We start from the raw sequence: 17,729 nt of genomic DNA, 5'->3' as shown, positions 1-17,729 counted from the left end.
CTAACCACTGTGCCACAGTGCCACCCAAATATCCACAGTTTACCTGTAATTTTCTCAGGAATGAGAAACAGGATTTCATTTTAGGTTAAAAGAAGGTGGATTTTCCCAAAACGTCGAAGGACAGCCAGCACCGTCCTGAATGACAGTAGGTTTAATAGGCTATACGGCCTGCTCTTGCTCTTAATTCTTGTGTTCACTAACCTGAAATGTTAACTCTATTTCTCTCTCCACAGTTGCTGCCTGACCTACTGTGTACTTCCAAAATGTTTCCTTTGCACTACAAACTTTCCAGTATCTGCAGCAACTTTGTTTTGGATTTTCCACGTGGTGAACATGATTGCGGTCAGAAAATGGTGCGATACTTCCAGGATTTCTTCCCAGAAAGTAAGCATTGAACATGCCCAGGTGTATTTAGGCGAGCTTATTCAAAATTAAACCAATGACAGGATTCCCTCATCTGACCTGTTTCCTACCATTACCAGGTAAGAGGCAATAGGCATCTGAATCTTAGAAAGAGGATGAAAAATAATAGTAATGCCTTGATTGGTGTAATCATGAAAACAACATGTTAACGTATGTTCGGCAAGTCACAAAATCCAAACATTTTTCAGTCAATACCTTCCCCTGTCCTGCTGGGGCAAGTTGAAGCGTTGCAGAAATTCCCCTACCAGCAATCAATGAAATAAGCATGATCCTAGAATGCCTGACATTGCTATCCTGGAAGGCTTGGGACCTCCTCTGGAGCTTCTCACTTGGAAATCTATCACACCTGTAAACCAAAATCAAGCCCGCAGATCTTGTGACAGGAAGGGAAGATCTGGACAACAATGTTCACCTGTTGTGCTAAAGAACCTGACACTGCAGCAGATTCAGAGAAGCAGGCTGTGCCGCTCAGATGAGAACATCTTTCTCCATCAATATTTCCATATCTCCTTCTGGAACAAACTCTATCCAATGATGTTTCAATCAACTGACTGTATTGTTGAAGCACCTAAACTTCAAGAACTTCAAACAAATTCTTTCAAGTCCACTATTCACAGGTATCGGTTTGCACGGTTCCATCACAATCAGGCTGATCTTTTCCCACTCACCTGCATCGCAGTCTAACTCCCATTTGTAGACACTTTCAGCCATTAGGACTCACCTGCATCATTTACAGCTGTGCGCATTTCATAGCTGTCAATCAAACCAGAATTATCCTTGTCGTATTTCATAAAGATTGCCTGCAAAAAACAGGAAATAATAATTAACACATCTGGCTGGTACTGACATCAGAATACAGTTATAGTATCATGTCTGAGAGACTGAGATCAGAATACATTTACAGGATCATATCTGAGAGACTGCAGCTAGAATACAGTTCCAGGACTAAGACTGAGACTGTAATACAACTGCATAATCACGTCTGAGGCACTGAAGCCACACTGCAGTTACAAGATTTGCATGAGATTGAGGTCAGGAATACCCACCACATTATTGGGAACGCTCATAGTTCTGAGTCATTAAATGACCATTGTCCATTTTTCATTCCTGGATGGTTCTAAGTGGCACTCTCACAAATTACAAGTTCTAAAGTAATGATAATTTGTAGTAAAAACAGAAAATGCTGGAAAATCTCTACAGGTCTGTGAGGAGAAACTAGAGCCAACGTTTTGAGTCTGGATGATCCTTCAGAGTTCAGTTTTGTAGTGACGTTGTAAGTTGAAGCACCAACATACTTTTTCCTGACAATCTTTAAAGGAAGTCGATTCAATCCTGGACATATTGTTTGGTATAGTTGAGTAGATCGTTTCATACATAGACAAGGCCTTAACGTATCAATTCTTTCAATCTGTGCATTATAAGGCAAACAGACTATTAGAGAAACTGACATCTCAGTCAACTCAGAATGAGTAACTGCATCTTGAAGTGTCCCATTTCTCCATATTGGCTTAGAAGATTGCAGATTCAATCCCTGGTCTGTGCTGATTTGTTAGTGTAAATATTGGCCATGATGCTCATGACTCGTGAAGGAGCCAAATCATTAGAGCTTCTGGTCCTGTTCACTTTCCAGTAAAGATATTTATAATGATAGATTCAGGCTTGGCTATGACAGTTTTGCTCCCTAATATGCATAGTCTATAGTAGACATGTACCTGTGGGGGCCTGCTGAATAGGAATAGTACGACAGCAAAGGAATAAAAAAGCACCATCAGGAAAACAGATGACTCCCAAGGTGAGAGACCTGAATATGTACTTCAGACTTGAGAACTAACTCAATTTGGAATTTAAAAGTTAGGTAAGTGCAAGTTATTTGCAATTGATTTTGATTGAATCCTGACACAAAGTTATTTGACCTCAATAACTGTGAGGAAGAGTTGGGACAAAGGAAGACCATAACCCCCTAAATCAGCACTGCCTCCTCCACTACTGAATAAAGAGATACACAAATGGAAATAGACAATAGATACACAAATGGAAACAGCAATTAATTATTATTTCAAATTTTTCCATCATTATAAACAAAAGCCTGTCAAACTCTAAATTAACCTTTCTACCATTACTGATAATCTGGGAGGGAATTAACTGGCTGCAATATCATTAGATATTGACCAAGAGGTTGAACCTAGCATAATTCAAAGACAGTGACACTCCCTGTGATACAAGTGTCTTAAATCCTCCAGCACATCGTACCTGCCATTTCTTGATTTTGTTCCAGAGCTGTCTAAATTCCATCAAATTAAGCTTCCCAGACGCATCCGTCTGTTAGCAGTGTTAAGGAAGATATAATGGAAGATAGTAGGACATGATAGTTCAGCAGGCTAGTAATGAGATTACTAATTCATAGAATCCCTAAAGTGCAGAAGGAGGCCATTTGGCCTGCTAAGTCTGTCATCACTCTCCGAAAGAGCATCTTACCCAGACCCACCCCCTGCCCTATCCCCGTAACCCTGCTCATTTCCCATGGCTAATCAACCTAACCTACACATCTTTGGATATCAAGGGCCAATTTAGTATGGCCAATCCACCTGTATATCTTTGGATTGAGCACCTGGAGCAAACCCATGCAGACACGAGGAGAATGTGTAAACTCCACACAGGCAATCACTCAACGCCGAAATCATGTCCCTGGTGCTGTGAAGCAGCAGTGCTAACCACTGTGCCACCATGTTGTCCAAAAGGTGCACATCAATGTATTTTGTTGATAAGAAAGTAGTCACTGCAGCTAGGAATTATCAGCAATTCCTTTAGTTCTGTACTTAAATTGCAATTATGAAAGCAAATAAACACAGTCATAGAATAGAATCCCTACACCGTGGGAGGCGGCTATTTGGCCCATTGGACCTCTACTGACGACAACAATTCCATCCAGACCATATCCCACATATTTACCCTTCTAATCCCTTGAATACTAACGGGCAATTTAGCATGGCCAATCAACCTAACCTGCACATCTTTGGAGTGTGGGAGGAAACCAGAGCACCTGGAGGACATCTACGCAGACCTAGGGAGAATGTGCAAATCCAGACAGACAGTGACAGGGGGCCAAAAGTGAACCTGGGTTCCTGGCACTGTGAGGCAGCAGTGCTAACCACTCTGCCACCGTGCCACCCAAAAGGATGCAATGGCATAGAATAGGTGAAAGCGAGTTAGCAGACTGTTTTTAGTTGTTGCACCAGGTAAAGGTCTAACCCCCATGTTTGTGATAAATTAAAAGTGTTTGCACTAATCCAAGATAATGTGATCAGACCTTTATCTGAATTCCTGGAGGATACCTCATCATTGGGAAGATAATATTGCCCTTGACAAGAGACTGAAGGGAGCAATGAAGTTATTGAAGTGATCAAGAATATATTATGTTGGAAATTAAAAAGAACATGGATGTGGTTTCTGTGGAAAATGGGAAGACATAGAATGACTGATTGATGTTTGCACAAGTATCTAGGGAACTGACTGATTTGGTCAATTTGTTTCATATATCAATGATGCAAGTTAAAATGAAGGAAGTTGGCAGTAAGACGACGAAAATTAAGGGGTGAATATATGTAGTGCAAACTGCCTCGGGACTTTTCCAGCTCTGCTGCTATAATTTGGTCCAAAACATCATTCGTGCTACCTGAATCTCCACTGAAGATACAGCAAAACAATTGGATTATGTTCTGGGGAGAGAAAGAATTGAGAAGTTGGGTAGTTGATCCATTTAAGGGGAATTGTTTTATTCGGACTGTTCCTGTCCCTAAATTGCCTTGTATACTTTTGCCTACAGACAATTGTCATTTTGCCATTTCAGGTCACTGCATGACCATCAGATGCTGCATATCAGGACTACATTTCATATAACTGTTGGCATTCTTAAGTAAAGTTACATATCAGCAAAACAAATTTTGGGGGAGAAAACAATTTATGTGCAAACTCAAAAAACAGAAAGGAAGTTTCTCTGGGTGGGTTTCTCCATGGGTTTCCTCCGGTTTCCTCCCACAGTCCAAAGATGTGCGGGTTAGGTTGATTGGCCATGCCAAAAATTGCCTCTTAGTGTACTGAGATGCTTAGGTTAGAGGGAAGAGTGGGTAAAATATGTAGGGATGTGGGGGTAGGGCCTGGGTGGGATTGTGGTCAATGCAGACTCAATGGGCTGAAGGGCCTCTTTCTGCATTGTAGGGTTCTTTGATTCTAAGTTAAAGTCAAAGGATCAGAGAATTTAGCTCAATTATCCTCTGCCAGTATAGACTAGATCTAGCCCTGCCCTACGCTGAGTTAGCTGATCATAGCCAGTTGTCAACATGAGGGAAATTAGCCACAATTGGCATCAGTAACCTGGAGTGAGGTGAAGATTGGTCAAGTTTCTCTCTCACAATTGCCATCCTGCAGTTTCTGGCGGAAGTGGATAAGCATGGACATTGAGTCAGGACAGCTTCAAGCTCTACTGAGATATGCCTGGCAGTTGACCATTTTTTCTAGAATCATGGAATCCTACAGTGCAGAAGGCCATTAAGCCCATCAAGTCCACACCAACCACAATCCCACCCAGGCCCTATCCCCATAACCCCATGCATTTACCCTAGCTAGACCCCTGACTGTAAAGTCCAATTTATCATGGCCAATCTACTTAATCCACACATCTTTCGGACTGTGGGAGGAAACCAGAGCACCCCGAGGAAACCCACGCAGACACGGGGAGAACATGCAAACTCCACTCAGAGTGACCCAAGCTGGGAATCGAACCCAGGTCCCTGGCACTGTGAAGCACCCAATTCCCATATAAATGACAGTCACTTGACAGGGAAAGCATGTCCCAGTGCAAGTTAGCACTATTAGAATGAAAGAAGGGAGTACGTGTAAAACAGGAAAAACACAAAACAAAATGCTTTTCTGCCATGATGGGGATAAATGAGTTGGTTCTAAATTTTGAAAGCCACACAATTATGCAGTCAGTTGACCTTTGTTCTACCAAAATGGTAAAAAATTATATGGTAAAAAATTGCAGCATGCTGCTGTGCAGAGGGGACCTGGGTGTCCCTGTACAAGGATCACAAGGAGCTGGTTTGCAGGTGCAGCAGGTAATTAAGAAGGCAAATGGAATTTTGTCCTTCATTGCTAGAGGGATGGAGTTTAAAAACAGCAAGGTTATGTTGCAGCTGTATAAGGTGCTGATGAGGCCACATTTGGAGTAGTGTACCGTTTTGGTCTCCTTACTTGAGAAAGGTCCCTAGCACTGGAAGGGGGTGCTGAGGAGATTCACTAGGTTGATTCCGGTGTTAAGAGGGTTGGTTTATGAGGAGAAACTGAGTAGACTGGGGCTAGACTTATTGGAATTCAGAAGAATGAGGGGAGATCTTATAGAAACATATAAGATTATGAAGGGACTGGGTAAGATAGAAGCAGGGAAGTTGTTTCCACTGGCAGGTGAAATTAAAACTAGGGGGCATGACCTCAAAATAAGGGGGAGGAGATTTAGGACTGAGTTGAGGAGGAACTTCTTCACACAAAGGGTTGTGAATCTGTGGAATTCCTTGCCTAGGTGAAGCAGTTGAGGCCAGCTCATTGAATGTTTTTAAGGCAGGATAGATAATTTTTTTAAAACAGTAAAGGAATTAAGGTTAACGGTGAGCGGGCTTGTAAGTGGAGTTGAGTCCACAAAAAGATCAGCCATGATCTTATTGAATGGTGGAGCAGGTTCGAGGGACTAGATGACCTACTCCTACTCTTTGTTCTTATCTTAAAAGAGTGCCAAGGACAGTTGTACAACTTCTACTACTATCCAGCTGTAGCCAATTATCTCAATATAGACCAAGAATCTAGAGCAGAAAATTGTGGAAATGCACTGTTCCCCTAAGTCTTTTGCAGAGTCAATGACAAACATCTAACCAACTTGCATCATTGAAACCTAGCACTTAGTTGGGTCAGGAGTAAAGGCAAAGACTTCAGATTATTGACAATGAAAGGATACATCCATGAGGGCAACCATACTGCGACAAGACTCGAGAGTGAACCCTTCAGTTTTCATCTTGTCTGTGAGAAGAAAGAATTCTAATATTCAAAAATCACAGTATCACATGTCAAAAGAAAAAACATTAAATATTGTGTATAGGAAAGGATGGAAGGGGAAAGGGAAAGGGAATTATCTCCTACTGCATTAGGAATGCCAGCCTTCTCTCAAATACTTTGGGGTATTCCATTAACCATTTGGATAATAGTGACAATCTGCAATACAGTCTGGGGATCCTATTAATTATTGGGTCCTGTACTAACAATCTTTCGCACAACTGAGGATCCCATTTGTGAATTTATCAATTAAAGTTAAATAACGTAGGTGAGGTCATTGATTGGATGTTTACTTGAACACAGACACTTACTGATACAAAAATGGAAGGAGTCAGGAGATAGATACCGGAAACATTTCACTCTGTAAATAAATGCTTCTCAAGTAAAGACTGGCTTTGGTTTCATCCCTCACTAACTTTCTATCAGCAGTGTAACACCAATACTGTGCTAACAACCCCTCATACAGTTAAGGAGTTTCACTGGTCGAAAGCACCCTGCTCAAAACTGAACTTAGATGGGCAAGCCAGGTCTCCCTTGTGGCTTATTAAAGAATCCCTAAACAGATTTTCTATGAAGGAATGTCCCAGGGCAAACAGCATCAAAGTGGTCAGTACAAATGGTACAAGGGCATCCTAAAAAAGGAGCCTTACAATTTTATATCTTGTAGATCAACTCTTTTGGGAAAACAATGCAGCCAAACAAGTCATATGGAAGTAAGCATTGAAATTTGGTTCAACATACTTCAAGGGTCAATTTTACCAAACCCATAACATCCAATGTTCCCAAAGGCCAGAGATGGTGCAGCTGCAGAAGTTTTTCCAAGCACCAAAAACACTAAACTGTCAGTTCTGTGGACATCAAGATTGGACCTATGTTGGGCTTTGCAGGCTTGAGCATAGTCACTTAAGAAAAATGACAAAGTCACTTACAGCTTATACATGTTTGAAAACAAGGAGCCTGTCACCATTGATTCTGGGAGATGGGTATGCACAATAATTAGCAAAGATTTTAAAGCAGAAGTGGGAGGAATGAGACAAGGTTTTCAAAGAGGAAAGTGCCAGGATAGTGGAGGAAATCAAAGTGGAATTTGGTGATAAGGGCTACAGCATCACAACAATTGGATATAGAAAGACATTAAGAGAGGATAAATATGGATCACCACCCCAGACACAAAAGCCAAACTGCAGTCAAAGCCACAATATAAATGCAACAGTCTACAATAAGTCAGGGATGGCAAGGATTTTGTTCATAAGTGAATGGACACGCTGCAGAAAAAGGCATCAAGAGCCATAATTGATGTACTGGTAGAATCCAAGGAAGCAATGGCACCTGAGGTGTAGTGGACATACCAGGTGGGAAAATAACCAAGAAAGGAGGCCTCAAAAATTGGTGATGCTGCTTGCAGATGAGGTAGCAACACATGCCTCATTGGACCTTCAGACAATCCTAAGAGGGGGATAGCTCCTGCATTATCCAAAAGGTTTACATGTCAAGAGTAGTGACAGGAGAGCAGGAAGACAAAAGAGAAGGAATGGATTAAGTAGACATTGGGACCTTTAAGATGATGTAAGCCTAGAGTATGGAAAATTACTCAAGTACGTCCAGTCTACAAAAAGAAGGACAAATAAAATCAGGCCATGTATCGTTATTTCAATCAGCGAAGTGACGGAAGATGGTGTTGACAGGTTAATAGGTGACTCATAGTCAGCAATAATCTGCTCACTGAAGCTCAGTTTGGGTTTTGCCAGGACCAATCAACTCCAGACCTCACTCTAGCCTTGATCCAAACATGGACAAAGGAGCTCAATTCCAGTGTGAGGTAAGAGTGACTGCCCTTGACATCAAGGCAGTATTTGACTAAGTGTGGTAGTGAGCAGCCCGAGCAAAATTAAAGTCAATTCAAATTAAGGGGGAAACTATCCACTGGTTAGAGTCAAACCTGAAAATTGGTCATGGTTGATGGAGGCCCATCAGCTCAGTCCCACAACATTGCTACATGAATTCCTCGGGGTAGTGTCCTAGGCCTAACCATCTTCATCAATGACCTTCCCTCTAGCATAGGTTAAAAGTGAGAATGTTTGCTGATTGTACAACGTTCAGTAACATTTGCAACTCTTCAGAGATTGTGGCTATCTGTGCCCGCTTGGGCAAGACCTGGACAACATTCAGGCTTGGGCTGATAAGTGACAAATAATTTAACATTTACACCACACAAATGCAATGAACATTTGAACAAGAGAGAATTTAATCATTCTCCCTGGCAAGTTTATTTCTTTCAATGTCCATCCAATTACCTTTTCAAATCATTGATTGTTCCCACTACCACTGCCCTCATGTACAGCAAGTTTAAGGGACATTATTGTTCATAATGTGTAAAAGTTCTTCCTCATATTCCATCTACATCCTTTGCCCAAAATCCTAATTCTGTGTCTCCAAGTCCATCAGTTAATAGGAGCCATTTTTCCTTGTCTACCCCTATCTAAGCCTGTCATAATCTTGTGCACTTCTAGCAAAATGACCACTTTCTGTGCTATAAATTACTCTATGACCACTGACCAGAAATATAATTGGACAATCATACTGTGACTATAACAGCAGATCAGATACTGGGAACTCTGTCAAGTGTAACTCATCTCACAACTGTTCATAGCCATCATCTGCAGAGTATAAAAGTCAGTAGTATGATGAAATAGTCTCCACTTGCCTGAGTGGCTGCACCTCCAACAAAACTCAAAAAGCTCAACACCATCCAGGACAAAACAACTTGCTTGATTGGCATCCCATTCACCACCTTAAACATTCATTCCCTCTATCACCATTGTATGCTGGCAGCAGTTTGTACCATGAAGAAGGAACATTGCAGCAACTCAAAGGCATCTTCAATGGCACCTTCCAAACCTACAGTCTCCATCACCTAGAACAAAAGGGTAGCAGATGGATGGGAACACCACAACCTTCAAGTTTCTGTTTAAGTCTCACATCATCTATATACTGCTGTTCTTTCACTTTTAGGGTATCAAATCCTGGAACTCTTCCCTAATAACCCTGTGGATATACCTACACTACATGGATTCCAATGGTTCAAGAATGCTGCTTGCTACTCATTCTCAAGGGCAGTTCAGCATGGTTAATAAATACTAATCTTGACAGCGATGCTCACATCTCATGGATGAACTTCTTAAATTGTCACCAAGAGCAGCATGCGGATGAGATAAAGGACAATCTCCAGAGGTAATACTGCAGGTGCTGGGCGTTATCTCACATAACCTTCCTGTAATGATGAGGTTTAGTGTTAAGTTTGTTTATTTGATACTTACATTTTTTAACAACACGGTTTAGGATATTCCTCATTTCAGATGCACTGATCTGCATGTCCTGTGATGAACAAGATAAAACATTTAAATTTTATGATAATCTTGCCCCAGAGTTCATCTTTCCTCCACTTTAACACAACAGCGTTTGTTGTTACTCTGACAACTGTCTCTTAGGCTTGTCAAAGTAATCAAAGATATTCATTTAGCACCTTTTGCCACATTTGGTGGGAATATCCCATAATTCCATGCAGGCTAGCACCTGAATCACCTGACATCAGGAATGACACAATTAGTATCAGCAACCAATGCCAGGATGCTCTTCCTGCATCCCTTTAAAATTGTACCATTAATTAGTATTGTTTTTCTACCTTAAAATATCAAATCCATCTTTTCATATTTCTGTGTTAAAATTAAATTGTCATTAGCAATCACCTGACTATATCCTCCTCAACTTTGTCATTATTTACAACATTTTTGAGTTTTGTGTAACTTGCAAACTTAGAAATTATGCCGTACAAAACAAAGTGCAGATCACAAATATATATCAAAAAGAGCAATGGTCCTCATACAAATCTCTGAGGAACATCACTGTATATTTCCCTCCTGTTTGAAAAAACAATGTTCACCACTACCATCTGCTTTCTGACCCTTAGCTTTTGTTTTTTATCCATGCTACCTATGGGCTTCAATTTTGCTAATATGTCATTTGTGTAGTATTTTATCAAACACTTTTTGAAATTGCATATTCCTTACTTCAACTACATTTCTTTCATCAACCCTCTCGGTTACTGCATCATAGAACTTAATCAGGTTTATCAAATATGATTTACTTTAACAATTCTGTACTAGTTTGTATTTATAAATTAATATTTTCCCAAGCGATAACTAATTTTGTCATGGAAATTTTGGCTTTCAAATTTCCCCACCACTGGTATTAGGCTGACTGGGGCCGGTAGTTGCCATGTATATCAATCTCCTCTTTACCGAATAAGCGGCATGATATTAGCAATCACTCTGTCCTTTGGCATCACTCCTATTTTGGGAATCAATTTTTGTTCTGAGATGAAAGAAATACGCAATAATATCTCAAAGCATGGCCCAACTCCTCCAATCAGCACCAGAACTAAACAAAAACTAATCACTTACTTTAATACAGCTGAAAGGGTCAGATATCCGATCCACAATGCAGAAGAACTCCCTCAGTGCAGAAATCCATGCAGTAAACAGTGAAGAGAAGCAGAACAGAAGCTGACTTAAAGTTATTTAAATGTCCAGTGTGAATGTTACTGAATGGATGTGGATGAATGTTAGTGAATGGGTGAATGGATGAATGAGTGAATGGATGATAAATTGAGGTAAATAAGTAAGTGGCAGGTGACTGAGGTAGTAGGTGGATAGAGTCACACAGAGTGGCAGGTGATAGAGCAGTAGGTGAATAGGGTGGCAGAGTAGGGGTTGATAGGGTTGTAAGGTGGTAGATTTTTAGGGTAGCAGGTGGGTGAGGTGGGAAGTGGGCAGGATGGTAGGAAGGCAAGCAGTTAGGGTAACAGGTGGGTGAGGTGGTACATGGCTAGGGCAGCATTTGGGTGGAGTAGGTGGGTTTAAAGTGTGTAATGTGGTAGTGTGGCAGGGTGTTATGGATGGGGTAGATGGATAGGGTAGCAGGTGGGTAGAATGGCAGGTGGGTAGGCTGACTTGTGGTTAAGATGGTAGGTAGGTAGATGGCAGATGAGTGAGATGAGTAGGTGGGTCAGATTATTCAGGTCAGATTGTGGGGTTAGTCAGATCTGGTCTAGGGGAATGTGGTGTGGTCGGTCAGACCTGGTCAGGAGGTAATCCGATCAGGTCGGGTAGTGGAGTCAGATGGTGGGGGGCTAGTTAGGTCAGGTTGGGAGACAGTTGAGGTTGGGGTGACCCAGTGTGAGTGATTGACTCACAATTGCATAGGAGTTAGATTAGGATTTTTCTGTCCAACATTTCCTGCTAACTATGTCAAAATGTGAGTACGTTGGAGCTGTCTAAAGTGTCTGATTCTATTTCAGAGGGTCTCTGGAACAGCCCATTAGAAGTTCAAACTTTGAACATTTCCCATGGAGGCAGTGCGTGAAGACTTCCATGGGATCCTGTGATACATCTTGGCTTATCTATTATAGAAACATTGAAGATAAGAGCAGGATGAGGCCATTTGGCCTTTCAAGCCTGCTCCACCATTCATTACGATCATGACTGATTGTCAAACAGAATAGTTTAATCCTGCTTTTTCCCATAACTATTTGATCCCAATATATCGGCCCCTGACAATCTGGTGACCGGAAGGTCTGCATCAATATTTCCAAACTCCCAACTTCACTGGAAAGAAATTGACAATAAGAATCAATAATACTTACATCTCCTGCAATCTGTTCAAAAATACGGCGGAACTGCATGTCCTCCTCACTCTCCTCCCTGGTTGTTGTTGCTGAAGGCTAACCGTGGAAGGAATTAAATCAAAGATTAAACAGTCGTTGATGCAATAAGAATGGGTCTCTTAACATCTTAGAAAAGACATTTGTGTGAAAAGTCAATAGAGAAAAGTCTAAAACATCAAAGCCAAATTCAAAACAACCAGCATAAGCAACAAAGCTATTTTTGTGACAAGCCTGCAGTGTGTTCTGTCAACAGGCCTCTGGTGGCTGTTTCTCTAGAAGACTTTTAATGTTCAGCTTTGGAAAATCTGATGGTCAACATATCAAGAGGACTCTCAACCCCACAAAAGGCCAATGATAATTCTGTCCAATAGATATTATGAAGCATTAACTTAAGCATCAGGAAGCACATTTATAATCTGGCATTAAACATCCCTTGTAGTGTAACACTGCCTCAGTTAATGTTCCAAACAAACCAAAATTCATGCTTACTTCAGCTGCTCATATAATTCCACTATCTATGAAAATCCAGATCATTCTGTACATCAGCCTCAAGTCACTGTTTATTCTGCACACTGACAGTTTTCTTAGCTCAAAGTTAAAAGTGTAAACAGGGATGTTGCTTCTTTTCTAACATGCACAAGCAGGACTGCCCTTGCTGCACACTCTGAATTTCCTAATTTGTTCATTGCAATTCACCTGTCCACTCAGAATAGAAGATTGACATGGTGTTTCTATTCACTTCTGACTCTGGTAAATCCAGACGTAAGGACTGAGGGACAAGGCATTACTTCTAAATAAGGAGAAACACCATAAAAATCATCTTTGTCAAGCTGACCTCAGAATCAGGTTATTTAATGAAGAGATTCTGACAACAGTCCTTGAAATATTTTAATTAAGTTGCACTTTGCTTTTGAATGTGAATATTTCTCTCCAAAAGTCAGGTCCCGTTACTGAGACAGTTTCCCTCCAGGCATCAGATCCTGTTAGTAAGATTATCTCTCTTTCTAGGTGTCTGCTCCTGTTCGCGAGGCTGTCTCTCACTATGAGATGGGTCCTGTTACTGAGATTCTCTCTCTTTAGGAGTCTGAACCTGTTAGTGAGATTAATCTACTTGCAGCCCTATTTTCTTCCCATTTCTCAAGCATCTTCTAGTTCTCTGTGAGTGATGCATTCCTAAATGCATTAGGAAATCCCCATATTCAATCGGGCCAGATTTTGATCCTTACAGGAAGCTCAGAGACATGGTGTAACCCTAATGCTCTTGAACTCTGTCATACTTTGACCTTTTTCCATTCAATGGAAAATTTTAAGCGTCGGCATCAGTCTGCTATTTAAGGTCCCTTCTTAACGGGAAAGAACAGTGCAGAGCATATTTCACTGAGGTCAGGCTATCACAATCCAAGCCATGCTAGTACATGGAAAAACCTGTGTCTTTTTCTTCTCTTCCACTTTTTTCTCCTTTTCCATCTCCGAGTCTACAGTGTCCTTAGCTCTATCAGAAACAAAGATGATTGGCTAGAGGAAAGAGGGAGTGATTAGAAATGATGAAACAGAGCGTGGTGGAGATGCAGAATGGGTTTGACAGGTGCCTTGAATGTACAATTACTCAAGTTCTACTCAGTTGGCTCCACAGAACGGGCCATATGGAGCGGTAAAGTTCCATCTTTGGTCAATTTGTGTTGAGCTAGCTGGTCTCAGCCAGGCCGCACTACAGCTGACCATTACTGAGCTAGGAGAGGGGAATATTGTCCCCACAGTCACTGTCTAAACTCACTTTGTCAAAGTAGTGAAAGGTATCAGATAACAGCAAGACCTGAACCACAGAAAAGAGAAAGTACAGATGGAAAGAAAAATGGCAGAAAAAATGAAGTGAACATAAGGTACGTTTATTTGTTTAATTTATAGATTACCACATTTCATTTCAGGAACAGTTTTCTTTGATGCAGGGGAAGGATTGGATACTATAAATGTATTTGTAGAGCTTTGCACTCCTTACACATCCCTACATTCAGCTACGAGGTCCCTCCCTCTTAAGACAGAAATAATGTTCTAGAACTGCACTCATTGCTTAATATCAACAATCTGAGGGCCATTACAAGACTGCTTTAGAGGAAATAACACTTGACAAAAAAGTAAGGATGCAATGTGTTACACGAGGAGGAAGATATTATAGATGATGTTGTATAAGGAGGTGTATGGAATAAAGAAAGATATTTATAAGACTTCATTGTAAGCGGAGAATTAACCATTAATTGAATTACATTAAAGTAGCTCCCAGCAGCAATGTGAAATTGTAAATGGTTTTTCCAGTGGTTCTATAGTCATGTCCATACAGCCTCAGGTCCCCATTCTTCGTCCTGTCCCATGCATCACTAATGTATTAGTGATTACAACTGGGAGGTGGCGGGGGGTGGGCTTGGGGAGAGTGTTCAGGTGCCAAGTGCAGGCCTTAAAAAACCTGGCTCTGCCCCTCTGTCTCCTACATCAAGGCTGTCATTAGACTCTTGAACACCCTGTCCATCTTAATTAAGCTAAGATTTCTTTCAGCCTGGTGTCAGCCTAATTAAAGTTACCCTCTTTAGCTCTCAACAGCTTGTTCCAGACACTCACCACCCTCTGTGTGAAAAAAATTGCCCCTCTGAACACTTTTGTATCTCTCCCTTCTCACCTTAAACCCATGACCTCTAGTTTTAGCTCCCCTACTTCTGGAAAAAGATATTGACTATCTAACTGATCTGTGCCCCTCATTATTTTATAGGCTTCTATAAGATCACCCCTCAGCCTCCTACGCTCCAGAGAAAAAAGTCCCAGTCTATCCAGCCTCTCCTTATAACCCAAACTATCAAGTCTTGGTAGTATCCTAGTAAATCTTTTCTGCACTCTTTCTAGTTTATTAATATCCTTTCTTACATGTCTCTTACATGCCTCTGGTTCCAACTGTCTCAATGTCTCAGCTCGACCCTAAATCTAAATTTGAAAGTACTTAGCCCCAGAATGAGCTTCCCTCCCTTTACCAAGAAACATACCTTCCTCCAATTTATCCCCTCTCCGTCTAATTTGTATTTATATTGCCTTGAGTCTCAATCCCAAAATTACATCAAAGTGTTTCAGACCACATGCTCAATCTCAGTCTCCCATCAACTTTGACCTTGAAAAGCTCCATTGGCTTTTATATGTCCCAACTAATTGATTTGTGACCTGCCAATTTACACTTTCAAATACACTCCCAGGGCACCGTACCTCAATGGTAAGTGCAATGACAGCTCCTCTCCAGCTCCCTCCATTCTATGTTCAGTAGCCATTCTTCCAGCCACAAAGGATTTCTTCCCTCAATCCCTCCACCTTTAACCTTTCCTGCTCATTTTCAACAACTTGTTAAGGATCTTAAACTTGTTTTTCAATTCCCTGTCTCTTACTTGTTAACCATTATTTTCATTCCATTTGTCAAGCATTTTGATATGTCTTGATGTATGTGAGGAACACTATAGGAACAGGAACTTGTGACATAAGAAAAGAATCCATTATCAAAGTAATGTTACAAATAGGGGAGCTATTATATTGTAGTTTCATACGTCAGGGTACATTGTAGTGTGGTATTGTTTACAGGGGCCTGTTATGAATGAGGCAACACGAAGAATGGGTAGGAAGGGGTCTGTTATGAAGTGCATATATAAGGGTGCTATGAGGAAGGGCCTCTAACAATGGAGGGAATTATCAGAAACCTACATGATAATATCTATTATAAAGGGACAGTTACAAGGAAGGGATGTGTTATAGAAGGAACAAAATAAGGTCTTAATTTAACATATACACTGGAGAATATATGATCCTTCAAGAAAACACCTGTAAAATCCAGATATTTGACATAAATTTTCAAGAAAGAAAAATACATAATTTTCTTCTCAGAGGTGGTCCTGACCAATAACAATCAACTGGAGCATTAAATCAGAATAAACAATTCTTGAAAGTGGAGTCACAGATGGATAGGATGGTGAAGAAGGCATTCGGCAAGCTTGGTTCCATCGGTCAGAATATTGAATACAAGAGTTGGGACGTCTTGTTGTAGTTGTACAAGACATTGGTAAAACCACACTTGGAATACTGTGTGCATTTCTGGTCACCCTATTATAGAAGGGATATAATTAAACTAGAAAGAGTGCAGAAAAGATTTACTAGGATACTACCAAGACTTGATGGTTTGGGTTATAAGAAGAGGGTGGATAGACTGGGACTTTTTTCTCTGGAGCGTAGGAGGCTGAGGGGTGATCTTATAAGAGGTCTATAAAATAATGTGGGGCACAGATCAGTTAGATAGTCAATATCTTTTCTCAAAAGTAGGGGAGCTAAAACTAGAGGTCATGGGTTTAAGGCGAGAAGGGAGAGATACAAAAGTGCCCAGAGAGGCAATTTTTTCACACAGAGGGTGGTGAGTGTCTGGAACAAGCTGCAAGAGGTAGTAGTAGAGGTGGGTACAATTTTGCCTTTTAAAAGCATTTAGATAGTTACATGGATGAAATGGTATAGAGGGATATGGGCAATTGGGGTTAGCTTAGGGATTTTTTAAAAAAAGGTCAGCCGAAGAGCCTGTTTCCATGCTGTAAACCACTATGACTCTAATCCAAAACATGTCCACAACTCATTTCAAAGCAAGATAAAACTAACATTTAGCACATTTTCCTCCACTCTCTGCTGTACTGATCATGGAATGTAAGTTTGTGATTGCAGTTTTACTGGGAGTGAAAAGGATTAAAATTGTCTGATTGTCGTAGGTAACCACACAAATCTGTTTAGTTGAATTATCTGCAGACAATACTTGCCAAAGTCTAACAGCTTGTTAGCAACCATCTAGGACTCCACATCCTAGCAATCTGGAACTATGGACCACTCAGTAATAGTACTGGAAATTGACAAGTCCAAAATTATCCATGCCAGCCAGCACCAAGGGTGAGGTGTTTCTAGGAGGTGACAAGACAGTCAGTTAACACTGTTGGGCAGAAATGAGATCCATGGTGTACTATTTGAATAGTCCATGGAATGGTATTTGAGGATGAAAATCTGTTAGTATTTTGACAGACAGAGGAAAAGTTACCTACATTTTGGGTTTTAGGTTATTTGAGGACAAGGGTCTTTGGATTTCCAATCAAGCAGAGCAATGCCTAGAGGCTGAAAAGTGGAAAAGGCCTGCTATATGATCAAAGAGGAAAGGGGAGACTTGTACTGGGCACAAGAAAGGCTTGTGAGCTTGTAGTTAGGTTGAGGGAGCCTGTAAGTTAGCTGTTGGGAGCAAGGGGCCATGGGAAGATGAGTAGGCCATTAAGTCTGTTCCGCCATTAGGTGAGATCATGATTAAGGTATGAACTAGCTCCACATACCTGCCTTGACCCCATGCTCCTGGTTAACAAATATCTATCAATCTTAGATTTAAAATTAACAGTTGACCTCACATCAACAGCCATTTATGAAAGAGATTTCCAAATTACTGCCA

The 17,729-nt window shown here is 40.9% G+C and overlaps 1 protein-coding gene across 5 annotated transcripts in view; it reads right to left on the bottom strand.

The window, feature by feature from the left end:
* The window catches only part of capn3a (calpain 3a, (p94)), a 124,960-nt gene that overhangs the window by 10,713 nt on the left and 96,518 nt on the right, over positions 1 to 17,729 (bottom strand). For 2 of the 5 annotated variants that reach the window (XM_080202986.1, XM_080202983.1), the window contains 6 exons: positions 13,670 to 13,759; positions 12,224 to 12,301; positions 9,840 to 9,897; positions 6,428 to 6,489; positions 2,674 to 2,742; positions 1,145 to 1,223 (listed from right to left, as the gene is read on the bottom strand). In XM_080202986.1, the coding sequence (XP_080059112.1) occupies positions 1,145 to 1,223; positions 2,674 to 2,742; positions 6,428 to 6,489; positions 9,840 to 9,897; positions 12,224 to 12,301; positions 13,670 to 13,759 (436 nt within the window). Of the gene's footprint in view, positions 1 to 1,144; positions 1,224 to 2,673; positions 2,743 to 6,427; positions 6,490 to 9,839; positions 9,898 to 12,223; positions 12,302 to 12,940; positions 13,006 to 13,669; positions 13,760 to 17,729 lie in introns of those variants that run through there. The other 3 variants (XM_080202987.1, XM_080202984.1, XM_080202985.1) reach the window with 2 other exon arrangements.

The sequence above is a fragment of the Carcharhinus amblyrhynchos genome, chromosome 14 (genome assembly GCF_965287045.1).
Source record: "Carcharhinus amblyrhynchos chromosome 14, sCarAmb.v2.hapA, whole genome shotgun sequence".
In the NCBI taxonomy this organism is placed as follows: domain Eukaryota; kingdom Metazoa; phylum Chordata; class Chondrichthyes; order Carcharhiniformes; family Carcharhinidae; genus Carcharhinus; species Carcharhinus amblyrhynchos.
Note: the sequence above shows the minus strand (reverse complement) of the source record. Positions and strands in the feature narration are given on the sequence as shown.